This window comes from Passer montanus, unplaced genomic scaffold (genome assembly GCF_014805655.1).
Source record: "Passer montanus isolate IOZ18808 unplaced genomic scaffold, ASM1480565v1 scaffold27, whole genome shotgun sequence".
Classification (NCBI taxonomy): Eukaryota; Metazoa; Chordata; class Aves; order Passeriformes; family Passeridae; genus Passer; species Passer montanus.
In genome coordinates, this window is record NW_024367372.1 from 5,863,432 (window position 1) to 5,889,956 (window position 26,525).

Genomic DNA, 26,525 nt, shown 5'->3' on the forward strand with positions numbered 1-26,525 from the left:
CCGCTGCCGCAGCCGGGGCCAGCCGAGCCCTGGCCGCAGCGAAGAACCCTTGGAGCCCCTCGGCCCGCAGCCACCCCCGCCCCAGCTCCTCCTAAGGCTCCTCAGCGCCTCGGTTTGCTCAGTTCAACTCTACCACACATAACCCAATGGAAAGAGAAATCCAGGATGAGCCCGGGGAGGGTCAGCGCAGGTGGGATGGGAAAACAAGCAAGGCAAACTGGCAAATGGTTTCTCCTGGGCTTGCTTCGGTGTGGGTGTGTGCTGGCGTGGCTCATCTACAAACTATGCTGCCTATGAAAATTTGACTTTGTTCAAGAAAGTACGTCACGCTGTAAATGTTGACAGTAGTTGCATCAGGTCAGAGTGATACCCAAGTCAAAATGACAGCAAAATTTTCAATAAAAAAGCAAATATTGTGGCTATGTTTTCTTCTGGTAATGAAAGAAGGTCCTGTATGCAAATAGAGAAAGTAGGCATTGCAGTAACTGAAAATACAAATCTGTCCTGGGACATGGAGCTCTTACTTCTGAGGAGAAAACAATTTATTTAGAGGTAAAATTCCCAAACAACTTTATTTTAGTTCCTGAACAGCAACTTTAACAAAGGTTAGTTGTTGGCAACCACAAGAAGAGGAGTTAAGACCTGCACACCAGGGCAGAAATAATATACCTCAAACTCCCAAGGCTGGCAGTAGTCACTAGAAGATGTATATAGGTCTTCCTGCTGTATTTACTCTGTCACCTGTCCTTTCCATGAGCAAAAGGAAGTAACTGGGTTGTATAGCAGAAATGCATTCATGTTGGGAAGCCAGCTGATGGATAAGCACCTTTGGGTGAGGAAGAGTGAGTCTGTCTGAATGTGTGCAGCTGTGGACCAGTATGTCTTGCTTCAGAGCTGTAAATCGCAGACCATGTCCTCAGTGGAGCAAAGGACTTGTCTTTTTTACCCTGGGATGCTGGAGATTAGTGTGATGTGTACTTAAAACTATGTAAACTAGATATTTTGATGGTACCTTGCACAGAGTCACCAGTTGTGCTCTTCCTCCTGAGTGTGTTAAGAATTTCCCTCAGCTAGGCTTCTCAGTAGTTCCCAGAAATCCCAAACAAGTATGGGAAATTAAATGAGAAAGGGGAGGCTACAGCTGAGAGAACCCAACCGTGTGGAGCACATTTGAACTGTGTAAAGTGTAGTGACTTTGTGAATCTGTGGAGTTCACAGTCATTACACTATCCACTAAAAGGGCTATTATTGCTAGTGCCACTAATACCCCCTCCCTCCCTTTTCTATTGTGCATTATTTTACTAGGATGCTGTAAAACGAAGGATGCCAAGTGGTCAGAACTGGGTAATACTTTTGCTAATTCTAGAAGACAATCTAAAGCTGGTGTTTCTTGTTTGTCTGGCGTCCACAATTACTCTTGAATTAGTATTATTTGTTTGGCTTTTTGTAGAAATATAAAGCATGGAATTCTGTTCTCAAAACCAGATGCCAACTCACTGGAGACAGAAAAGTTTTCTGTTCTTCTTATGTGGTCAGGCTGAGTCTGTAGTAATGAGCTACATGAAGGAGATGCTGTTTGCCTACAAAGGAGATATTAAGTTTCCATGTGTAACTTAGCATAATGCAATAGCACTATCCTATTGGACAAGCCTTGGGGTGAAGTAATATTTGTTTTCTTTGTAACTGCATGGACTGCCCCACTAATTTCTTTTTTAGTCACCTTCAGCGCACCTGAGCAGGAAGTGACAGAAGGGTGTCATCACATTTAGTGTCTTTGGCTTCTCCACGGGTACTGTCAACACACCAAAACATTTGAGCCAATTAAAGGTTTAGGCTGAGATACTGATGCATCTGCTCTCTGAACAATCCATTTATTCTGGAAACATGCAATAACTTTAACTGGGATTAACAGTCTCTTATCTGGGTTGGACCCTGCAACTTCCTGGGCAAGCACCAAACTTGTGCTGGAGCAATAGTGAGGAAACCATTGTACTTGCAGAGAGCTGAGCTGTAACAGCAAAATGGTTAAACTCCTGCTCCTGCTGCAGGTAAAACTGTTTCACTTTACACCACAGCCCTTCCACTGAACCTGCTTTGCGCCTTTCATTATTCAAGGATTTATGTTTTAAGCTGGAACAGAGCATCCAAAGGAGGGTAACAAAGACAATGAAGGGCCTTGAGGGGAACATGGTTGGGCTGGAACAGGCTCCCCAGGGAAGTGGTCAAAGCACCAAGCCTGACAGAGTTCAAGTGTTTGGACAATGTTCTTAAGCTCATCGTGAGACTCTTGTGGGTGGTGCTGTGCAGGGCCAGAAGCTGGACTCGATGGTCCTGTGTGTCCCTTCCAACTCAACTTCTGTGAGTCTGTGATTTAGACAGGGACAAAACCCCCTAACTCTCAAAAACACCTCCTAAAGTTTCCTAGCAGTCAAGCGTCGGGGTTTTGGGTTCATGCGTTGTTTCATTGTTGGTGGTTTTTAGCCCTTGGTGTCACTGTTCTACCAAGACATCTTAAATAGTTCCATTAGGCTAATATAAGAGGTGATAGTTTGTAGGCAAAAATTCTTGCTGAAAACTATGTAGATCTCATATTTTCAAGACTGTTTTTTTGTCCCTTTTCCCTTCCACCTGTAATAGGCATTTTTAAGGGTAGGATGGAATGGGGGGTTCTAGAGACTTTCATATTGAAACAGAATGAAACAAAACTGGAGCTGATCCACATGTGATGTTGTTGGAAGGACTAATGGGGCTGGGTATAATGAGTGAAGATGGACAGGAGGTCAGGTATGGACTTGCAAAAGAATATAGTGGGAACAAGGGCAGCACCTTAATTTTGGGTTTTGTGTGTGGAAACAGCACTGTGTAACGTGTAACTCTGTGAATCAGAGAGGCTAAAGAGGTACATAAGGTTACCTTAGTTTTCAGGTTAGCAAGTCCTTTGCCTGGTTTTGTTACCAAGGTAGCAGTGTGATTTCCTGCTGCTCCAGCAGGGACAGTACCTGGGAAATGGGCTGCAGACTACCAGGAGTGAAGTGTTATGCAGCCAAGGGCAGGATTCTGCCGGGATAGCTCACGAAGATTGTCAGAGCGCCAAGGAAATGTATGTCAAAATGTATGTCAGTCGTTGGTCGCCTTTGCACTGTTCTAGGTCTTCCACCCCTGGGAGGAGCTCACTCAACTGGGTTTTGCCCTAATCCACGGTTCTGCTTAGGGCTGTCTCTGGATTCATGGCGTTTGGAATACCTTTGCTTACCAAAAGCTGTGCCTGGAAGTGCCCGGGGACCTGCGGCGCTGGAGTTCCCCTTGTGCCCTGGAGCCGCCCGCGGCAGCGATGGGTGTAGGGGCTGTGCCGAGCCCCGGTGCTGGCAGCAGCAGACGGGATCCCCGCTGTCCTGCCAGCACGCACCTCTCCTGGCTGTCTCCGAGGTCCCTGCGGCACGGCGAGCCTCGGCCGCCCGTCCCCTGTCCCGAGTCAGCCCCGAGGCACCCTCATCCCGGCGGGGCTGTGCCGCTCCCCCGGTGCTGCCCGCGGAGCTGTCCCGGTGCGCGGCGGGGCGGGGGCGGCGGAGGAGCCGCCCCTCCGCGGGCGCGGAGCTATAAGGACAGCGCGGCGCGGGGCGCAGCCGGCGCCATGGGGAACTGTGTCACCCGCGACGACTTCGAGTGGGTCTACACGGAGCAGCCCCACACGCAGCGCAGGAAGGAGATCCTGGGTACGGCGGGGAGTCCGGGAGCGGCCGCGGCGGCTCGGGCAGCCGGGCTGGGCTGGGCTGCGCTCCGGGACGGGGCGGGGGGTCCGCGCCGGGACCGCCGGTGTCGGTGCGGCTCGGGCTGGTGGCCAGGCTGCGGAGAGCGAGTGCCGCAGCCCGGTGGGCTCTTGGGTGTGTCCCCCGAGGAGTGCAGCGCTCCCAACTCTCTGCCTTCTGGGGATGCCGCGGCCGAATCGAGCCCGGCTGTGCCGAGCCGGGTCACCGGGCGGCAGCGGCGACGGGGCGGCACGGGCTGTGCCCAGCGCCCGCCTGTCCCGGGCTGTGCCCAGCGCCCGCCTGTCCCGGGCTGTGCCCGGCTGTGCCCAGCGCCCGCCTGTCCCGGGCTGTGCCGCCGCCGTCGGGGGTGCTGGCGGGCGGCGGCCCCGCGGGTGTGCCCCGGGCTCGGAGCCCTCCCGCGGGCACGTGTCCCCGGCGCCTCGGTGGTGCAGGAAAGTGACCGGGCATGCGGGTCCGATCTGCTGGAGGACAATGGCAAGTCCCCGCTGCTTGTCGGGGACAAGGTACACTCCGGTATTTTCCTGCCGTACACGCAGCGTTCAGCTGCTCACGGGAGTGTGGTGGGTCGGGAGGCTTATTTTTGTGCGGGGTTTGGGCTGTTCTGGAGATCGTTTTCGAGAATAACTGATAATTCAGAATTGTCACAGGGTACTGTTGCGCATCTCCTAAAAAGACATTTTCAACTTTTTATTGATCAAAAGATTTTTGTTTTTTCTCCTCTTTTCATTTTGGTTGGGTTGGTCGTTTTTCTTTTTTCCCCCTAAAGAGTAGGATAAAGTTTTTACTTTATAACTTTTAATAACGAGTTTTTACTTTATAGCTTTAGAGCTGTTATAAAAAGCAGTGGAGCTTCTGACTGAGCTGCTGCACAAGTTATATGCTAATTAGGTGCAGTTTTTTAACTCCCCCACAATCTTACAGATTAATCCAGGATTAATCTAAATTACAAAAACATTTCCGGTATAGTTGCAGTGGTGGAATATCCACGTCCAGGTTTGAATTACATCCATGAAAGTAATAATTATTTTACTATGTAATCATGATAGTCAAATTACATCAGTATAGCAAATGATGCTTCTTGGTGTTGTGCTCCTCATCCCTTCAGCCAAGGGGACTACATTTTGGTGAGCTAAGGGTGGGAGAGTGTATGGTGGGTCTCTGCCCTTGCTGCTCATTTGTAGTTTTGGTTGTGCTGTGGAATGGGGAGTGCAAACCACGATGAAGCCGTAAGGAGGCACTTGGACTCCCTTGTTGCAGCAAACTCTTTTTAGGACTCTTCAGTGGCACACTTGCAGAGGTTTTGCCCACCCCCTCTTTAAGAACAAGCAATTGGAATCAAGGTCCATCTCCTTTACAGCTTCCTCTGCCCCAGATGTGGGAGTGGAAGGAAGGATAGAGAGAAATACAACATGGAAAGAGAGACATGAATGGTCTCTCTCTCATAAGGCAGAATGGATTATAAAGCTAGTGTCACAAATACCAAAATGCTACCAAAAGTTACTGAAACTATCATAATATATCACACAAGATTTGTGTAATGATCCTCACTCTATTATGCAAAGCCTAAGGTCACCTAGTATTCAGAGTATATAGTTACTAAAGTGTTTAGTGTCTGCTAAGCTGGAGTACACAGTAAGAATCTTAAATACATATGAACAAATATCTATATAAAACCATGCATTTTACATTTTTGTGTACAACAATGCCTTGGGGACAGCATTCCTGCTGGTAAAGGAACTATTTCCTTCCCAATAGGTTAATGATTTAGTTGCTAAGCACTGAAACTTGATTGTTCTCTGGGCTCCAGCTTTTTAAAATGGTCTCTCTCAGGCATGACTATTTGGATTTAAATACAAATGGAAATTATCTGTTAGGGGGGAAAAAAAAGGCCGACTGACAAACACATAAGGCATTTCTTTCTACACAAGTGGTATTTCCTGGGCTGTTGTCCCAATATGTTCCTATAGGGCATCTGACAGGTAAAAAAAGTTCATCACAAATTTGTTTGTCCTGGTTTAAGTGTTTGTAGCCCAGATGTCTGTAAGGTTTTTGTAGTCAGTGTCTGTGTTTGAATGACAGCTCCCTGAGTCCAGTCTCCTTACCATGGGCAGGGACATCCTTTGCTAGCTCAGGATGCTCAGAGCCCCATCCAACCTGTCCTTGAACGCTTCCAGGGATGGGCCATCACAGCTTCTCTGGGCAACTGGTTCCAGTTGAGCTGCAGAGCTGTGAGCAGTGTTTGTCAGCTGGGCTGGCTGCAAACTGGCTTTGTGCAGGACACTGCTGCACTAGATGAGGCTTGCCATTCCTAAAGGCTATAATTATACCAGCAAATAGATCAACATTTTGCACAAGGGAGAGGAGATATTTTCTCTCTTATCTCTTTGTAGTATGTAGGTATTAAAATGTAGCTTGTGCTTAGTACTGTCTGTGTGCAACTGCTTCTGACTTAGAGAGGAGATCTCCTGCCAAGCTGGCACTTGGGCCCTGATCACGTTATACGTGTTCCTGAACACGTTATTCACGCTTTTCAGTTTATGAAATGGAATTGTTTCATTGCTATTCTCTCCCTGTCTTGTTTATGAAAAGCCTGTTACTGCCTTGTGTCAGGACTGGGATTTGTGTAATGCTGCAGTAAGCTCTGTTAGGGAAAGATCTGGTTAAAACCTTCCTGATGGAAAAGTTTGTTCATCTATATCTGCTTAATCTTTCTGTATAGTTACAAAAATGCAATTAGGGGGAGATACTAGAGAGGGCATCTAGTAGAAATAGGATTTATACCTTTTGTCAGTAAAGATTTCTTGGACTGAAAGACTTTGAGAAACTGTGCTCTTGCTCAGTGGGAAGTGTTGACAGCTTTTGACTCTTGACAGATGGAAAAAATCATTGCTTAAATGCAGGTAACACCATAATCCTACAATGTGTGGTCATTTCACCTGCAAACAAGTTCCCAAATGCAAGCAATGAACAAGGTGTTGTGACATGGGAAGAGTGAGATCATATTTGTGCCATAAGCTGGATCTAACTTTATAAAATTACTGTAAGTTAGACAGAAAATATCTTGTCTCACAGGATCCTTAGGAAAGCACTTGCTTGCTGCTGAGGATGAGAGCTGAACCAATGTTGCTCAGGATAGACCAGAAACATCTGAATATGATCTAACATACAAGAATGCTTAATAGTTATTTAATTAGTTTTATGGTTAGTTATTTTGGAGTGGAGATGGTGCAAGTGTTTTGTATGTACTTTATTCTGTAGGAAGGCTGGGATGTTAGCTCATGGGGATAGGTAAAACAAACTTAAAAAGCCAAAATCCATTTTATTTTAGCATTTAGCTGATCTGAGTATAGCTTCCATCTCTGCTCTCTTATTTAGAGATTAATCTGCTATTTCTTCCAGCTGTCTCTTTTGTTGCCTTTTTAAACCTCACTTTTATGAAAATTCTGATAAGTTGTACCTACTGAAATATGCAATATATGATGTCCCTAGGTTAAATCAAAGCTCTGAAGTACACGTGCTTCTGGTGAAGAAAGGATGTTTGCCCTTCATGCTGCAGTGCGTGGGCACAGTGCTGCCCCTGAGTGTGAACATCCTCTGATGGGCACCCAGGAGAGCTGCTGTGCCTGTGCTCATGCAACTTCCCTGTGGGCATCACCTTTGAAATAAATCACATGGCCAGAAAGTGACTGATTTAGGCATTTGTGGTCTTCCATGGGAAATGTATTAAGTACAACCCAAGGCTTCAGCATAGTCCATATTGCAGATTTTTGTTTCAGAAGGAGCTGGAAGCCTTCTTTCCTACATTCCTACATCCTTTTACTCTGAACCAGCTAATAAACAAATGTAAGCAAACAGGTCACAGGTGCTGACATAGTGATGTGCTGACATCATCCACCTCTGCTGACACTGGCAGTGGCACCACTGTGGTACTTTCCCTCTGGTGGCCACTCCTGGGTGGCCCACTGCCCTTGGACCTGCTAGTACATTTAGAAGCTTGTGGGTGACAAATACAAGACACCTGTCCGTGCACAGTGGACATATAAAACTTCAGTGTAATTAACTGGGCCAAAAGTTTCTTATTATTTTGTGTACTGGAGGGGCTTTTTCACAGGAGACTCTGAAAAACCAGAAGCTGTTGTCATGCATATTGTCCTCTGTGTATCCTGCCCGTGTCTTGACTCATGCATTATTTGAATTAATAATGGAATAATAATAGAATAATAATAATAGAATAATGTAATATATTGAGTACCAGGTACATAATCAATTAGATCAGGTTGTTCAGAGCCCCAGACAACCCAGCTTTTCCAGGGATGAGGCATCTGCAACCTCTCTGGGCAACCTGTGATAGTGTTTCACCACCCTCTTTGTAAAAAATTTCTTCCTTATGTCTAGATTAAATGTCTCCTCTTTTAGTTTGGAAGTATTACCCCTTAACCTATCACAACAAGCCCTAATAGACAGTCAGTCCCCATCATTCCATTAAACACCCATTAGATGTTGAAAGGCAATAAGGTCTTCCTAAAGCATATTCCTCTCCAGGCTGACCAGCCTCAATTCTGAGCTCTCTTAGCCTTTCCTTACTGGAGAGGTGCTCCAGCTCTCTTACAATTGTCAGCCCTCCTCTGGACTTGCTTCAGCTTGTCCATGTCATTCACGGGGGACTTGGGTGTGCTGTGCTTTTATAAGCAGGTTTTTGAGCTGAGGTGCTACAAGGCAAAACACTGTAATGTCAGTAAACCGTCTTCTTTTGTTTTGTGTATTTATTTGGTACACATACCAGCTCCAGCATAGGACATGGAGTAATAAAGCTTACATTCTGTGCCTGGTGTCTCTTTTATCCGTTTTGGCAGGGACTCATAATCAATAAAATGCAGTCCAGGACAGCAGTATCACAGATTTTTTTTTTCCTACTTCCCTTTAACAAACATTTTAAGTGCCTTATGCTGAGCAGTACATCCACATTGACTGTATCAGTATGCTGCACCTGGAGTGAAAAGAAAGGAAAATTAAGAAATTAAATTTCTTCTCCTTTTACTGCTAGTCTCTTATTGATGTGGGCAAGGGCTGCTGGTCCTTTAAACCTCCATCACCACTGTCTCTGTGGGCAGCTCCTGCTCTTGTTCACTTTCAAATCCCATGTGTACCAAAATATGCAAGTGTGAAGTATGTGGTGTCACATCAATGAGAAATTGTGTCTAGTGCCATCATTGGGACTTGCCTGAGATATCTCAAGGACAGGATGAGTAGGACAGAGGATAAGTGAGAGTTCAGAACAAGTATTTGCTGTCTCTTGAGGAGGAGGAACAACAGCCAATGGCCTGTCCAGGAACAATTGCTCCAGCCCTGGCTGAGGATCACTGTAGGGCTGTGGTGAGTGCTCTTGGATCTCCAGAGAGAAGCATCAACAGAACAAAATACACAGTCAGATTAATTTGTCAGTTTAGGCACTTGGCGAGTGAGACCTGCCTCTCAAAGGACATGTAGAACTGTGGAGTCATCTCTGTGAAAAGTTAATTCAGTAAATGGGTTGTTTCAGAATTGTGAACCTTTCTGAAAATATACTTGCATTTGTTCTCTCTTGACTTGTAAGAGTGGGGAATGCTGTCTCACCACTGTGGAGCAGAGAGATTGTGGGGCTCTCTGGGCAGAGTTACTAACTATATTTACCTACTGTACTAAAGTGCCTGTGCTGCTTTGGCAGTGTGCTGACCTTGGAGACAGAAGAGTCATCCTTGTGCACTGCTGTACATCTACACCAGTGTCCCCACCCTCTCACAGCAGGACAGTGGCTCAGTCTGGACAACTGGAAGCAGCACACATGGATAACCCATCTGCTGGCCTGAGCTAGCAGACTTCCCCAGTGAGCTGGAGGCTGGAAGATGTGCTGTGCAAACACCAGAGCAGCTGGGTCTCTCCTGTTCTCATTGGATTATAAAGGGCAGAACTTGGTCCCATGCAGTCACATAACTGTAGGTGTTGTGTCCTGTCCTGTGTTGTGTGTCCATGCCTTCATTCACTGCCCAAGCCATGGTTTCTCTGTGAGGAGAAACCTGAATTTTTCCATGCCATGGTTCAGGATGGCTTTATCAGTATTAATGATAAACAGCCATAGTATTGTGGTTTGACTAGTATGCAAAAATTTACTGTTGGAGTTAATCATGTGTTGAATTTAATATTAAACCCTGGCAAGTTACTTAATAGCCGTCACCTGTGGTAAGTGCAACCTGCCTGCATTGCTGCTTGCAGAAACTGTTGCTGCCATTTGGCAACTGCTCTGGAACCTTTTAAATGGAATCTGCAGTCCTTGTTGGCTGCCACAGAAAGAAATAGGTCAAAAACTTCCATTATTTTCAAATGACAGTATGAAGCGTTTCTCATCCCATTAAAATATTGTTGTTGTTTTGTTTTGGTTTGGGTTTTTTTTTGTGTTTTTTTGTTTGTTTGGGGTTTTTTTTTTTGTTTTTTTTTTTTTTTTGGGTTTTTTTTTTTTTTTTTTTTTTTTTTTTTTTGGTAGCGGGGAGCCAGTGTGGCCTTAATTTGACCAGGCTGAGGGGCAGATTTGGTTGTTTTACATTTCATCTCCTGGTGACTGCAGTGACTTATCTCTACCAGCCGTCTGATGTGACAACATTTGAAGTGGCTTGACTTATCAAAGCATTTTCTGGCTTTTGTACAGATGACCCTAAGAAAGAGATTAAGCTACATAAAACTGCGTGCCTGTAACAGTCTTTCTGACCAGGCTGTTATATTCTTGTACTTTAGAATAAACTTTGCATAAGCAGCACTGTGTGTAAAACTAAAGCACCTATTCTGCTACTAGAGAACAACTTTTGATGTGTTAACTTTATTGGTGTGAAAAATATAATTTAAAGAATAGTGAAAACAGCAACAAAAAACAAACAAGCAAAACAAAAAACCCCCTGGAGTTTCTGGAGATTTTTGTCAAAATATTTGTCTGATTTTAGAAAGAGATGAACTTTCACTACAGCTTTCCAGCACTTAGAAAATCTCTCTCTTGCCTGAATACTTCACATGTCGACCTTGACCTCCTTATCCTCAGAAGATTTGAGTATATCTCCTTTGTCCTCATCTTCTACAGCACTTTTCTAATCTTTGTAATCTCTAATTTCTGTCAAGATGGGCTGAAGTTGGCCAAGAGGCTCAAGGGTTGTTGGAATGGTTGCAGAGCATGACCACATTAACCTGCTTCTTTAAGTAGCACTTCATCTTTTTGAGTTTCTGCAAACTTCTCAGAGTTCACTTCTACAAAAACCTTCTCTGCATCCCACACTCAGTATCTGCCACTGCTTTCAAGGTCACATAAATTACATGTATGGTCTCCAGCCTTTGTTTATAGTAGACACAGCTGCATAGATGCAGATCATTGTAACCTGATTTTATTGCATTGGTATTATACTGTGACAGTCAGATGATGTTTACTTTACTATTCATAAAATGGACCCATGAAACTCACAGGGACACTGTGTAACCTCAGGGTTCAGAATGAGTGGCTTCTTATGCACTTATCTGTGTAAGCTGCAATTAGTGAGAAATGCAAAGTATGAGTTAAAGGAGGGAGGTCAGTACGTGGCCAAGAGCCATAAGGCAGCAGAAGGAATCATGTGCAAGTTAATACTGGAAGTGAGAAGTGTGGATTTGCAAAGGGGAGATGTGAATCAGTGAACAGCACCCAGAGGATCAGCTGCACTCTGTATTTTATTTTCTTTTTAAAGGACAGATGAATGGCTGGTGAGACTGAAGATCAATAAGCTAGTCCTGGCCTGACATGACTCAGACTTGCAGGCCTAGCCCAGGTGTCTGTTGTACTGCAGTGTTTGTGAGGTCTCATGAAGCTGTTGTGTGATAATCTGTGTGGCTTTTATGCCTGCTTTTGGTATGTGACATGGGAACAGAGAAAAATTTGCCATGCTGTACAAAATCCTGATAATATTACTGACTTTACTGTGATGTTACTATGTGTGAAGAGTTGTACCTGTTGTGAGCACTGGTAAACACTCAAATAATTAGGAATTTTTTTAAAATGCTGTGTTTGTCATCTAACCACAGAGCAAAACCTGGTGAGCCTGTTGCTCAGCTCTCTCCTCTGCTTGTGTGTTTGAAACAGCAGTGTGAAAAGGGCTACAAAGAAGGCAGTTGTATCCCTTTAGTGGAAAATAACATCTGAGCAAAATACAAAAGGACATAAAAGACTTAAAAACATGACAGAAGGTGTTTCTTAGAACTTAAGTCCTGTAGGATTTGGCATATTACTCCTCATCACTGTGAAGCAATACTCATTGTGGGAAAGGCACATTATGCCACAGAGGGACCATCAGGGTATTTTTTTTAGATGTCTATATTTCACAATATTAGTCACAATGGGACATGATGCTGGAACTAGTAAAACTTTCACCATAGTGGCAACCCTACTTTGAAATTAACATTTTATAAAACCAGGGCCTCAAACATAGTGCAATAAAACCAGAGAGTCACAGAGGTGATTGTGTTCACCTAATTATGATCTAACCAAGGTTTTTTTTCTGCATTTTTCCCTTTAGCAAAGTATCCAGAGATCAAGACCCTGATGGGACCAGATCCACATTTAAAATGGATTGTATCTGGAATGGTTCTCATGCAGCTTCTGGCGTGCTACCTGGTGAAAGACTTGTCTTGGAAATGGATTTTCTTCTGGGCTTATGCTTTTGGGGGTTGCATCAACCATTCCCTGACCCTGGCCATCCATGATATTTCACACAATGTGGCCTTTGGGAACAAGCAGGCCAAGTGGAACCGGTGGTTTGCAATCTTTGCCAACTTGCCCATTGGCGTCCCCTATTCCGCCTCCTTCAAGAAATACCACATTGACCATCACCGGTACCTGGGAGGGGACAGCTTGGATGTGGACATTCCCACAGACTTTGAGGGCTGGTTTTTCTGCACACCGCTTCGGAAGCTGCTGTGGCTGTTCCTCCAGCCTCTGTTCTACAGTCTGAGACCACTGTATGTGAACCCCAAAGCAATCACACGGATGGAAATTCTTAATGCTTTCGTCCAGTTTTCCATAGACCTCATAATTTACTACCTGTGGGGGCTCAAACCTGTTATTTACTTAATAGCAGGGAGTATTCTTTGCTTGGGTTTTCATCCCATTTCTGGGCACTTCATAGCAGAACACTACATGTTCCTAAAAGGGTATGAGACATACTCTTATTACGGACCTCTGAACTGGCTCACCTTCAATGTAGGCTACCACATGGAGCACCATGACTTCCCCAGCATTCCTGGCTGCAGATTGCCCATGGTAAGTACAGCATGAGCATGAGTGAATTGGATTTTTATGAAAGCTGCTAAACTGTGTCAAAGAAAACACTCCAAATCATAGCAACTGAGTTTAAGAAAAAAAAGGGGGAAAAAAGAGAACAGCTTTTTGGATTTGTTTCTAATTAATTGTAAGCCAGAGATTGAGAGAAATGGCTGTCAGACTGCTGTAGTATTTGGTTTATTTGATGCAAACTACAATATCTGATCCTCAGAGGGCTTGAGGAATCCCTTTTACATGATAAAATCCTCCAACAAGGCTTTAAATGTCTGGATTTACATCCTTCAGCCACTAAGTTTTGACTCTGAAAGTTTGAAGACCCATCTAAAGGCAGGCAGGTGGCAATTGCTATTTTAAATTTGTCTAATGATCAATCTGCTAACTACATTTCTTGATTAACATCAAAGAAAATTTTTCTGGTTTTGAGATGACATAATTTTTGGGGCATGTTTCAGCCTGACACAGGTAGCACTGGAAAATAAAGCCGCACTCTCTGAGACTCTTTTAGCTCTCCTGCCCCACCCACAGAAACTGAGGAGGCCTGACCTGTCATTGGGAAAGCACTGTGGCTTTCCTCCTTTGAAAGGCAAACCCCTTTTTGTTTTTGTTTTATCAGTTGTGGGAATCAAATTTGCAAAGCCCAGGTGTCTAGGAATGGTTTTCCATCTCCCTCCAGGTGTGTAGCTGCTCTTGTGTGTTTTTATGCAAGGGCTCCTCAGCAGGTGCTCGCAGAGTTAGAGGTACGTGACTTCCAAGGATTACTCCTACATACAAGTTCTCTGATGTAACAGGAAGGAAACCTCTTTCTGTGGCCTGATGCAAAGTGTGGAACTGCTGCTCAATATCCATATGAGGTGGAGGCAGAGCCTGAGGCTCAGGAGCTGTGACCTCCCCACCACTACTGACACCAAGTGCAACTTCTGTGATGGCATACCCGGGGAAGCCCTGCTCTATGGGCTCATGTTCTCCATCACAGACACACTCCCTGAGAGAAGATTCAAATAAACGGGAGATTTTCTTGTGTAGAAGAGTGTGGGAAGCCTCTCTGTAGCCTGCAATTGTGTTTCAATCACTCCTTTGCTGCTGGACGTCTGTCCTGGAGACTCTGCCTGCTCCTGGTCCAGAGGAGCTGGTGCAGCAGTCCTCACTTGGATATAAGCTCTCCTGTGAAGCACTCCCATCACTGATACACCTGATAGCTCAGCGGGGAAGTGCATGTGCTTGGCTTTAGTTTCAAATGTTCAAACTTGTTAGATGGGCTCAGATACTTAGATTACCAAAATGAAAATAGGAGAGAAGGAGGTTAGCTCAGTATCCTGCACAAGGGAGGTGAGTGACTAATTGAACTTGCTGGGACTGTTGCTCCAGCCTTGACTGAGACCTGAAAAGCTCTTCTCCACCCACACCACAAATAGTTCAGCCTAATTCCTTCAGGCAGTGCAGCAGCTGAAGTGTCTGCCCTCCTGCATAAAGAGGATGGAGTTATTAGCTGAATTTCATGGCCATGTGTTCATGTGTGTTTTGCTCTTTGGCAACTGAGACTTGCCCTGCTGGTGGAGGAGAGCAGGCTTGTCAGTCACTGTTGCCTGACAGAACTATATGAAAGACTTGGAGTCTGATGAGAGATCAATTACAAATGAAAATGCTATTAAAAAGAATTCTATTTTAAAAATTTCTATTTTCTTTGGCAAAACAGTTCCCATAGAAAATCCTTTGACCATTAAAACAAATTGGTTACTCTTTTCTGCAAAATGAGAAAAAAAATCTCTGCCCCTCTGATGAAAAAAGATAAGGAAACAGATCCTCTCTGATTAACTTTAGATCTTGAACTTCATAGCAGGTTAGAAACCGCATCTTGCTCTACTTTGCTTAACCTCCTGACAAATTCTTCATTTAGCAAAGATCTTTTTTTTTTCAGATTTAGTCTCAGATGCTTGAACTTCTAATAGCTGCATTGTGTAATACGGATGATCTCTCAGTGAGACTATTTTTATTTTTAATTATTGGCAAATAGAAATGGAGTAAAGATCTCTCTCTTTAAAGATCTATCCTGCATGATTGAGATCAGGAGAGAAATAGGATTTGAGAATAACTGGATCTTAATCTTGGAAAGTAACTAGCTTTTCAGCTTGCTTATCAGGAAAGTAAATTCAGCGTTTTCCTTTGTTACAGGTGTGTCATTCAGAACGTTCTGAGTAATGTGTTTGCCACTGGAAAGACCTTTACCCTAGGACTGTGACAGATTTGAAAGAGGAAGAATTAGGCTGTGCTCATAAGCTTATGGATATTAAAGATGAATGACATGGGTGTGCAGTAAGAACTTGTCCCACTAGTATAATGAGAGATTACACAAGAGACCATGAAATTTAACTTTGCAATGAAGGCCCTGCTCTAAGAAAAACCCCTGTAGACTTAAGAATAGATTTGTCTTTGAATGAAGTCTTACAACTATAAAATATTGCATTGTTTACCAAATGAGTAAAGAGATCCATTCTTCATTGTCTGGAGGACAGAGTATACTTATGGAGAGAGGAGGTTGGAGAAGAAGGAGGAACTCTATTAGAAGCTGCAATAAAAGCAGCAGCGTTACCAGGGGCAAACTAGTTACTCATTAAGCTTGTGGGAAAAGGAAAAGACATGGTATGAAACCAGATTTATTAGACAGACAAGACTGGAAAACATGGTAGATGTGCTGGTTTTGAATTGCAGATTTCATTAACCCTATGGTGGCCAGGAGGGCTAGTTCCAGTGCCCACCATCCTGTGGTGGGGATGTGGGACTATAGAGGGAACTTCTAGTAATAAACCTTTGAGCATTCTAAATGTAATTTTGCAGCTTTGTGTCGTAAGGATCTCTAGTTTCTGTATAGCCCCAGGACAAAGAGTGTGTAACAGCCATGCTGAAATACTAGGCTGCGTTTAGCTTTTGTACCTATCAGATATAAAGAGTATGAGTAGGGTCCTGTCACTGTGCTCCACAACCACAGAACCAGAACAAAAGTTTCAGTCCAAAAGATGTAATTTCTTGCCCTGCCACCTTGACCTACTTGAAGAAAAGCCTCAATATACCATGTGCCAAGTTCCTAGTAATGATCCTGCAGACTTTGCAATCTTTTGTTATCCTTCCATGATAACAGAATCTCAGAATGGGTGAGGTTCAGCCTCTCTGCTCAAACAGGGTTATTCTGGAGCAGCTGGCACAGGATTGTGTCCAGATGGTTCTTGGATATCCCTGGTGAGGGAGACTCTGCACCCTCTCTGGGCAGCCTGTTCCTGTGCTCAGTGACTGCACAGTAAAGAAGTTCTTCCTCATGTTTGGGTGGAACTTCCTGTGCATCAGTTTCTGCCTGTTGCACCTTATCCTATTGCTTGGTAGCCCTGAGAAGTGCCTGGATCCATTCTTTTGACACGCACCCTCCAGATACTTAAAGACATTTCTCGGGATTCCATAGAAAAATCTTTCAGAAGTCCCCCCCTCTAACTGCATTCATTAAATTTTCTCTTTCCTCTGTTCCTTATTGCAGTGTCACCTTCCCCTCTCCATATTTTCTGTCCATCTGATACAGTTGACCTGCCCAGTGACCTTGCAGTGGTGCAAGTGGTGCCTGCCTTCCTGCACAAAATGCTGGAAAAGCAAAAAAGGTTGCAAAAGCTATTGCTTGCAAAAGCTATTGGGCTGAACATAGGCAGGCTGTTTATTGGCCTCTTCTCTGGGCTGTTTTTACTCCTTTGTCACTACTACTTTTCCTTTGGAGCCAGAGGACGCAGCCTGAGAGATTTCTCCTAGGAGCTGAGTTGGTTTCTGTGAATCTCCAGCCATCTACTTCCATGTGCAAGGGGCAATATAGGAAAACTTCCTGAAGCTCTTGTAGTGGTCAGAATATAACATGGTCAAGTGCTCTGCAGGATGATGTAACTACTTAAGAAAATGTGGTTTGGTTCAGAGGGCAAGAAATAGATGGGGCTCTGGGAAAGAGTGGAATGGTAGACTTGCCACATGAACTTGAGTAGTGTAGATGAGGGCTGAACTACAGTTGAAAGGCAGAATTCAGGAAGAATTTCTAAAATGGAGGGAAGGTCTAGGCAGTTGTGTGCTAGGAAATGACCATGTCATATCTAGAGCGAAGCTTTTGAAGCTGGGTGTTTGAGCCCCCCTTTGTGTTTGCATCAGGCCTCATGAGTAACCTTCATTCAAGGGAGCTTACTGTGGAAATAGTCCTCCCTCTCATCCTCCGGTTATTCCAATTACCCAGCTGGCAAAAGGGAGGATACACTACCTAGATTAAATTATTTCTGACTGGGGTTACAGAAGGAGCAGAGAACCAAATCTGCATCTCCAGAGATCTTGGAAAGCTGTAAATCACCTCTCTTCCTTTCTTCTTTGTTAATGACTATTAACAAATATCTCTAAGGAGAAATCCTGATATTGTCTGAATATCATTGAAAATTAACTACTTTGAAGTACAAACTATTGTTTTAAAGCATGATAGAGAAAATAATTATGAACTTGGAGGTATTCAGTGAAAGACAGAATACAGTCAAACCTGAACTGAATCTCCAGCACAGCACTACCATGCCAGGAGCACAAGGAGTGTGTAAGGGACAGAGGTACAGAGGTAAAAGATCTTAATGACTCTTGTACATTATCCAACCTACTTCACAGAGAAGTGTCTGCTAGGAAGCTGAATTAATGGGGTAATTAGCAGGGAGCCATACTAGTTTATAATTTAACTTTCACTGGAATTCTTACCTTTTCACAAGCAGTCAAATGCTGTGCTAAGGTTGCCCCATTATACCTCGGGTGGTGATGAGACCCTCTTCCTGCATGAAGATTTCTGTGAAACCCTTTCTCTCTTCACTGGAAGTCTGCAATGTGCTCAGTGTAGCTGGCTTTAAAATTCTGCGGGGTTTAAAAGAGAGAAGTCATGTTGTCTAGCAAGACAAACTACTCTATTCTAGAGCTTTGTTTGTCTAGGAGGTGGAGCTGCAATAAAATCATGCCCAAGCAGTTATGTGCAAGTGTATTATAGTTAACAGATTCTGCTGCTGCATAAATGTGTTCAAAAAGCGAAGCATCTAGCTGGAGGAGGAATAATAACAGATAAGTTGGGAATCCTCAGTCCCCTGAACCTGCCAGCTTTGAAACCTCTTTGTCCTCTGGTTCTGGCCTAACTCCCCAATGATGCACAATGCTTCTCTGATGGCAACAGTCTTAAGACTTTGGGAATTGTAGCAGGGATGAAATTTTACTAGACTTGTGACCTAATAATGAATCTCACAGTATTTTTAATATCAGACTGAGGAGAACAGACCACCCCTGTGATTTTCTTTGCCTGCTGAAGGAACTCATCTCTTGTATTTGCATCATGGTAGCAGAATGCAGGGTAGAAAACAAAGCGTAGGCAAGGCTGTGTCTGTCATTTTCTCAGTTGTTAATCCTCTCTTACCCAGAACCCTCAACAGAAGAATATTACAAGTGGCAAACAGGGCTTTAAATATAGTGTGCTGGAGTCTTGGCAATTGATAAAGTGGATAAAGTATCTCATCATTGTGGAGATCCCACCACCTCTGAAATGAGACAAAATAGTTCTGACTGAAGGCAGCAATCCATCACCTTTCAAATTATGACACTGTAAGGCAAGACTTACATCAGAAATCTGTTAAGAAGTATCTAATACATTTAAGCACATCTCATTTGGCTGAACTTCAGAAGCTCACAAGCAATAACAAGTAACTTCAGGTAATGGCTGTGCTATCAGATCCGAATGTGAAGGTTGAAACACACCTGACTCTGTGCAGCTCATTCTCTCTCTTCTTCTTCCAGGTGAAGAAGATTGCAGCAGAATATTATGATAACCTCCCACATCACCAGTCCTGGATTCGAGTTCTGTGGGACTTTGTTTTTGATGACACTCTTGGTCCTTATTCAAGGGTTAAGAGACTGTGCAAGCTGGCAAAGGAAAGCTAACGGGGTAGCTCTTCCTGCTTCAGTGGTGTGTGTTTGTTCATTCCCATGACTTCAGTTTTCTGCAGACATAGAAGGATCTTTGTGTGTACTGAATTAAAGTTGGTGCATGCTGCTTATGCCAAGAGGATGGGTGTGAAAATGGAGCAATTTTAGACAACTGATGCTTTTTAATAAAGGATATTTGTATATGCAACCCTCAGAACCTAGATTAGAGTGAACTATGATTAGGTGAACATTTAGTCTAGGCTTAGAATTAACTTTCTGGGACACATGTGCCTAAGCCTAAGTTTTAGCTTTATCTGTGAGAGGAATGTTTGTTGTGTGTTATGTGTGAGCATGTGTGTGTGCATAGCTCAAGACTGGTTTCTCTTGGTGCCAGATTGGAAGTAGATGCTCTGTGTGCACAGGACTGTGGAAGCAGGGAAGGCTGGCATGCAGAAGTAAATGATACTCTCTGGAGAACACAAGGGTGCTTTCAGCTCAATGTCTTGTCTAATTAATATCTTCTGATAATTGCTAATAGCAGAAATTTTATATATGCAATGGAATATGTTTATATTTTTGTACGTCTGTAACATTATTTGTAGTTGCTGTTTGATCTTTATTCCAGAGCTTTGTCTAAACCTTTTTTGAATGAATTTCCATTCTTAGGCTATAATGCTATTGTTAACTGACAGATCTGAACTCTGGCAAGGAAAAATCCTTTTTTTAGTCTTCCACCTAGTTCCTGATCATCAGCATGGATGTGCCTTTGAGGAACTGGGTGGTCCTTTCTTACTCACATTTTCAACAGTATTCATAACTTCATGTATCTCACCTTTTTTCCCCACTGTAAGTCCTCTGGAGAAAGGACAGGTTCTAGTTTTAATTTTTCCTTGCCAAAATTATTAGCATTCCTGGTCACCTTTCTTGGTCTCCTCTATATTACACCCCTTTCTGTACATGGGAGTTAGGAGTATGTGTCAGTGAAGACATGGAGATGTCTTCATCTTCATGGTGGTATTTTTTCCTAACTGCTTTCAGAATAATGGCAATTTTTTTCTTTTGTCATATAAGGGGCACAACTTGTCATTTGGGAAGCACATGATACTCCAGCTATGTAAAATTGCCACTGATGGTGTTAAGGGGATGTACCTGGAACATGGAGATGGGGTTGTTTCTCTCTCTGTATCTCTTGGTGCTATTGACATTAACCTTCATCTCTCATTTCTACCCACTGGCATACTAAAATCTTACTGCCTGTCCTCTCCTGTTATAAACTTCTGGCTATCCTCAATATTTCTATATCATCAAAAACCTTAATCAACATAACCTTTTTCCAAGCAGCACAATATCTTGGGAGTCAGGAATTCCGATGCCATCTAGTAAATTCCCTCTAACATGAAAGCTGGCAAAATATTTCTGTCCTTACAAAGTGGTTAATAGAGAGAAATTATATATTTATATATAATTGCTGTGTAGCCCTCTAACAGTTTAGGTTTTTTCTTCTGGAAATCCATGGCTGTAACAAAGAAAAAGTTACTGTGCAGCCTCATTGGTCCCTCAGAGTATTAGACCTGGGAAGCCTGATTTCCTCACTAAACATGATTTTGTTCCTTCCTTCAACAGCACTAGATCCAGTGAGCCAGTCTGTCTGTTCACTAGGCAGGTGTGCTAACCTGCAGCCATTTGGGTTCCTCCTTCATTTCCCCATTCTCCATTTTTCTCACGCATGTGATTTTGGCAGTTGGGTAAATAAATACCCAGGCTTGCTCAGCAGATAAAGATCCTTTTTAATACAGGGGCTGAGCACCAGTTTGTTCACCAATACTGTTTTGTGCTTTTGGATAAAAAGAGCAAGAATGAGGCTTCTTCCAGCACTTCAGCCTTTACTGATTCCTCAGTGATGAACATACTTAAGACATTATATCTGAATTATTAAAGCTGCTTTTCTCCCAAAGGAAGAGGTGCTGGTGTGGGAACTTCCATTATCTTTGTATCAGTGCTCATGTCAGGAAATTTCAGGTTTTTATTAATTTACTTCAGATTTGCTGGCACTCTGATCACATATTCAATTTCCTGTGTCTTTAGCAGTTGTTCCTCAACTCTCTTGTCCAACTTAATAAGTTAATATAAAAACCACAATAAAGATTATGCTATCTTCCTCAATATGACTATTGTCCTTATCCTTTTGATGAGTGACCTTATGCTGTAAGGTTATTGTAAGTCATGCTTACTCAGCTGTTTCACGATCTGGTCACCCACCTGCTGTGCACTACTAACCTAGCCTGACACAGAGGCTGTGGTGTAACTGAGCCAACCAAAATTGTCAGCTGCTTCTTCGCCTGCCTCCCATCAGTATTTCCATCATGGTCCCAACTTGCTCAGCCTGGGCAGCCCCACATTCCTCCTGCTCAGCACTGTCCATCTCAGCAGGAACTGGCTGGAAGCCTGCAGTGCCTGCAGATGAGCAATGTGAGCCGAGTTCCAGTGTGTGGGGTGCTGCTGGAGAAGGCTGTGATCCTGTTCTCTCCACAGACACTTTTCTTTGCCAGTGATGTTGGCAGAAGGGGGTTTTTCATAACCACAGGGCATATGGGTCTGGGTTAAAAGTGTGTTAGAGCTATGTACAGTTTTATTCCCTTTCCTTAAAACTTGATCCAGATTTCCTGCATTGTTTGGGCACACTAAGGCTCTGGCAAATAGCTGTATGAGAGGAAGGATTGGAGAGTGATGTCCCCTGAGATTTCTGCTATGTAAGATGCCTATGGCCTGTTGCAGTGGCTCAACAAGCCCAGGATGAAAGGATACCCTTTTCTGCAGAGACAGCTGGCAAACTGAATTACTCTCTGGGAGGAGAGAATCCTTGGGTAGTGCCACTACTGGAAATAAGCCACCTTGCACATCCCTGTCACTGGAGCTGATGGCTGGGAACTGGCACAATGCTAGTGATGCCAGGACTGCTCCCCTGCCAAGCTTCACCTTCTTCCCCACACACTTTGCTCTCACTATAAAGTGTCCCTGGGCAAACTTCAGCTTATTATGTCGTAATTATATGAGACCTGCAAATGTAATTGAAGAAAGAAAGAAAATCCCATTTACAGCATGTGGCTGATGTTAACCCAGGGGCATGCCATACCCAGGCTGTACAACATGGTTATTACTGACCTTAGGCAGAATGCCACATTCCAAGAAAAAACATGAACCATGCCAGGCACCAACCTCCAGAACCTTAATTAGGATTACAGGACAGTTTCACAAAACAGATGTGATCTTGAAAAGCAGCAGTTTTGAACAGTACTTGCCATTATCAGGTATGCCATTAAATGGGTTTATAATGAGGAAATGCATGAGCTACTGTAAGAGATTAGAATGCAACAGAGCATTCTAATCTTTGCTGTTACTGATGTTTGTCCGGGTTGTTCCTACTGGGATGGCTCCTTCTTTTGGTCCTGGGATTGTTGCAATGTGGTGCACATCAGTGTATGCTTGCTTTAGTTCCAATGTGGAAATCTTTATCTTGCTCTTTAACCTCTCTCTTGCCTTCAGCTGGCATTAAACAGCTAACAAACACCAGTCTCAGTCTGGAGCTCACTGTTGCAGTAAACTCAGATTTCTCCCATTTCTCCCATACTTAATCTATAGTATGCCCAGACTGTGAAAACACTCATTTGTAAAAGGCATTTGGGTTGCTTTGAAGAGTGCTGAAGAACACCCCAAAACAAAACAGGTAACATTTTACAGCTGACTGCCAAACAGGACCCATGCTGCCTCCACTGCTGGGTCTCCTGCAGCAGGTTGGCTGTCCCTCCTGCCTGCTCCACCAGCAAGGGGACAATCACAGGCTCTCCTGAGCTGCTGCATCAGGCTCTGATCCTAAAAGCAGTCCTCAGGGCCTGGCTCTTAAAATAAAATCTTTATGGAAGCCTGAAGAAATGAAGGGAACTTGGAAAATACTTGACAGATTTCAATAGTGGAACTCCAATCCCTTGCTTTTGGACAAGGTTACCAGAAGATGGTACCAAGGAGACTGCCATGTAATGCTTGAACCAGACTAAGTCAAACTGAGATTCCCAACATTGCTATTGATGCCTCAGGTTTTAGCTTTTATATTTTTCAGGTTCTGTACTGCTTTAGTACAGAGCTTCATATTAAGGAATAGCAAGTTCTCTTCATAGAGTAGGGAGACAAAACAATTGCTTCTCTAGCTGGGGATCAAGGACAACCAATCCAAATTTCAGGCCCAAGGCATAAACAACAGCGGAATGAAGAGAGAAAAGTGAGAAGGATGGGACTTCATAACCTAAAACTATAATTGGACAATTAACTCCAATATGCAAATGGACCAGAACTTATAAAAGTGAGAGACCTTGTGGCCAGTCATCCATTTTTGGAACCATTTTGGGTTCATCTTGGGTGTAGCCCTGGTTGGGCTCTTGTACTGCCCAAGGTGTATCCATTGAGGCCTTTTAATAAATACCTCCTTTATTCTTTAACTCTGTTTAGCCTCTGTTCTAGGTCAGCCTTGACAAGGCATCACTCTGGTGGGAAGAATGGCTGTAAAGGAAACAATTTCATGGTATGGATGATATGACTGGCTATGCACTGTTAAGTGTTCAGTGTCCTGTACCAGTAAAGCTCAAGACCTGCACACCATTAACAAATTACTCTCCTTAAGTCCCTAGTCAGCAGTGCTGTGCCTGGGATTTCAGTTTGCATCTACCTAATACCTTTTCTGCATAAACACCTCCCTTTCATTCCTGCAAATCTGCACGAGTGCAAATGATGGGACCTGTGTATTTTTCAGTGACAGCAGGAGATGTGGTGGGACAGACAGTGGTGGCCTGAGAAGAGATTTAAGCCACTGTCCTTCACTCTCTTTGGCAAAACATTGCTGAGGTTGTGGCAGGCTGACTGCAGGACGTGGTGCTTGGGCAGCCTGTGAGAGGGCTGGGCAGGTGAGGCCACGTGTGCCCGTGAGAGAAGGCAGGGCTGCTGCACTGCACCAGCCACACGGCACTCCAGCTCTCTCCTCGTGCTCTGCAGTGCAGGAGGCAGAGCTGCCACCCTGACTGAATGAGTCTCAGTCACCTTCCTCTTACCACCAAGTGACACAGGAACTGAAGGGACAAATGAAACAAAGAAAGGCAGGGCCGTGTGGACAATAAACAGTTTATTACCAATATGAACACAGATACTGTGATGCACTGACGTACCATTTTTTAATATTGTGATAACTCTGAGACAAAGAACTTGTTGGCTGACAGCTAAACATGTCTCTTTCTTCTGGTGATGCCTCAATACATTTCTGTTGGCAAAGGATCTTCATTTACATTGCAGACTACTAGTAAAATTACTTTGAAGTCATCTATCAAAAGCAAATGGTTCACGTGTGTTCTTATCTACTACTAAAAAGAAAGGTAATACATTTAAATAAGCAATACAAAATACAAAAAAGGCTGACAAATCCAATGTGCAGTGTCAGATGAAATCTAAAAAATCCAGAAATTTAAAATTTAATAATCTTTAGATTAAGACTTGTAAAATGAAGCGAATCCAAGGCAGCAGCAAGCTTCAAAGTGTGCTGAGTCTGCTAATAAAAAGGGTGTAAGAACAAAGACAGTGCCGGTGTCCTCTCTCACCATCTTGCATGACCTTGGTACACTTAGAAATGATCCAATCTTCCTAGCATTCTTAGTACCGTCCAAATGCTTTGCAATCATTATGTTGTACTGATTCTACTCAACTCCTGCCGTATGGCTGGAAAACCAAACCAGAGAGTTAGTGCATAATGGTACATCCAGTGGGGTGGAAATCGCTAAGTGCAGAGGCTGCAGAAAGTACACGCTGCTAAAAGGATGAGTGGAGGGTAAAAGGATGAGTAAGGGTAAGCAGTCAGCTGCTGGCTTGCAAACTGCAGTACTACTGTGAGAAGTTGCATCTGTGGTGTATGTGAATGCCTCGTTTTGCACTGGAATGAACTAGGGAGGCTCTGAGGGCCAAGCTGCTGGGACAGTAGCGTATGGACAAGGGTCTCTCCAACTGCAAACTGCCTCGGAGGTTTGTGAGCACACACATCTAGGGCAAGGGCACAGGGAATGGATTTTAGCTGTTTTACAGTCTCCTCTTTTTCCCTTTCCCTGCGAATCTAAGATGGGGTGTGGATGTGCATCTTCCTATGCCCTAATGTGGCCTTCAGATGGGAATTTTGCCGTGCATTTCAACAATGGCCCTGAAAAATACCCTCAGCTGCAAACTGCAGAGCAGTCGGTACAGCTGCTGTACTTTTCAATATATTATAACAATATGGGGCTATTTGGAAAGCTGTAATCGAGTGAAAGTCTGAAATAACTCTTCAAGCATAGAAAACCTACAGAAGATTTTGGGAAGGATTTCCAATTAGCTTCCTTTGTCTCCTCCTCATCCTGGACCCGTGTGGCCAGCAAGTTACAAGTGATTTCACGCTTGCTGATTGTGATAAATTGATGTGCCATGGGCTACAGGCAGGCCCTTTCTCACCCTCCCACCTGTGAGAAACACCAGCCAGCAAATTTCTCATAGGCTGGTGGCAAAAATGCTCATCAACAGCATAATAAAGGATGTAAGTGCAGTGTTAGCTCAGATAAGGTAGATGCTTGTTCTTCAAATGTGTGTATAAATCAGAGCTGTTCACAGAAGTCTGAAAACACCAGGGAACTCTCTGCAGTTCCTATCATCTTATCTATGGAAAATTAGTCATAAAGATGAGAAAAATAATAATTTTTCTCTTTCTTACCATCAATTATCTCCTCTTTCACTTTGTGTAACTCTCTTACAACTTCCTCCAATATTTCCTGATGAGACAAAACACAAGTCAGCTGCTCAGAATTTCCTTCTAACGGGTGGAAGAAAATGCAAGTTTAACATGGTTGTGCTTGTCCCCCACCTCCATTGCTGGTCAGAGCCTAGCACTGCTAACAGCTACGTCTGCACTCCCAGGCACGGATGCAGAGGATGCTGGCATATTTACTTGCACATTTCTGTGCAGACAAAATGATGAAATAGCAGTGAGATTGTGCTCTCTTGCTGCTCACCAGCTAGCCCTTCCCTAGGCACCTAGTTATAGAGGAAATCAGAAGACTGAACAGCCATTTTGCTTGTACAGCGCATGCATGGGGGAAAATGGGTAGCTTGCCAAACCTCTAAAAGTGCCAAGGACATTTTCACTCACCTGTTTCATTCGATCAAAATCTAAGGCATCCATAGCCACATCATTGCTGCTGCTCACTGGCTTCATCCTTGAGAAATGGAAGAAAAGCATAAAAAAATCAGTCAGTTTCCTGCAATGTGCACTAAGCTGCACCCACCTGATGGTGTGGATGAAATCGACCCCACAGCAGAAGCACCTGTGTTCAAGGGCTGGACAGGAGGTTCCCTGTTGTGCTGCTCAGGAATATTTGGCAGCCAGAGAGCAGCACTGCTCCTGTATGCACAACCTGACTCAAAGATGC

The 26,525-nt window shown here is 43.8% G+C and overlaps 2 protein-coding genes across 9 annotated transcripts in view; one reads left to right on the plus strand and one right to left on the minus strand.

Annotated features, from left to right (window-relative positions):
- The first annotated feature begins 505 nt into the window (after window positions 1-505).
- DEGS2 (delta 4-desaturase, sphingolipid 2) lies at window positions 506-21,204 on the plus strand. 3 transcript variants are annotated; one of them, XM_039712751.1, is made up of 3 exons: window positions 506-552; window positions 12,329-13,071; window positions 18,913-21,204. In XM_039712751.1, the coding sequence occupies exons 2-3, from the start codon at window positions 12,355-12,357 to the stop codon at window positions 19,054-19,056; spliced, it is 861 nt and encodes a 286-aa protein (XP_039568685.1). In that variant the 5' UTR covers window positions 506-552; window positions 12,329-12,354; the 3' UTR covers window positions 19,057-21,204. The 3 variants fall into 3 exon arrangements, with proteins under 3 accessions (XP_039568685.1, XP_039568684.1, XP_039568686.1); XM_039712750.1 differs by lacking the exon at window positions 506-552 and adding an exon at window positions 3,581-3,713; XM_039712752.1 differs by lacking the exon at window positions 506-552 and adding an exon at window positions 4,225-4,270.
- A 2,985-nt stretch (window positions 21,205-24,189) lies between these two features.
- The window catches only part of EVL (Enah/Vasp-like), a 118,271-nt gene continuing 115,935 nt past the window's right edge, over window positions 24,190-26,525 (minus strand). For 4 of the 6 annotated variants that reach the window (XM_039712745.1, XM_039712746.1, XM_039712743.1 and 1 more), the window contains 3 exons: window positions 26,246-26,312; window positions 25,811-25,868; window positions 24,190-24,795 (listed from right to left, as the gene is read on the minus strand). In XM_039712745.1, coding sequence (XP_039568679.1) covers window positions 24,758-24,795; window positions 25,811-25,868; window positions 26,246-26,312 — 163 coding nt within the window. In that variant the 3' untranslated portion in view covers window positions 24,190-24,757. The remainder of the gene's footprint in view (window positions 24,796-25,810; window positions 25,869-26,245; window positions 26,313-26,525) is intronic. The other 2 variants (XM_039712749.1, XM_039712748.1) reach the window with 1 other exon arrangement.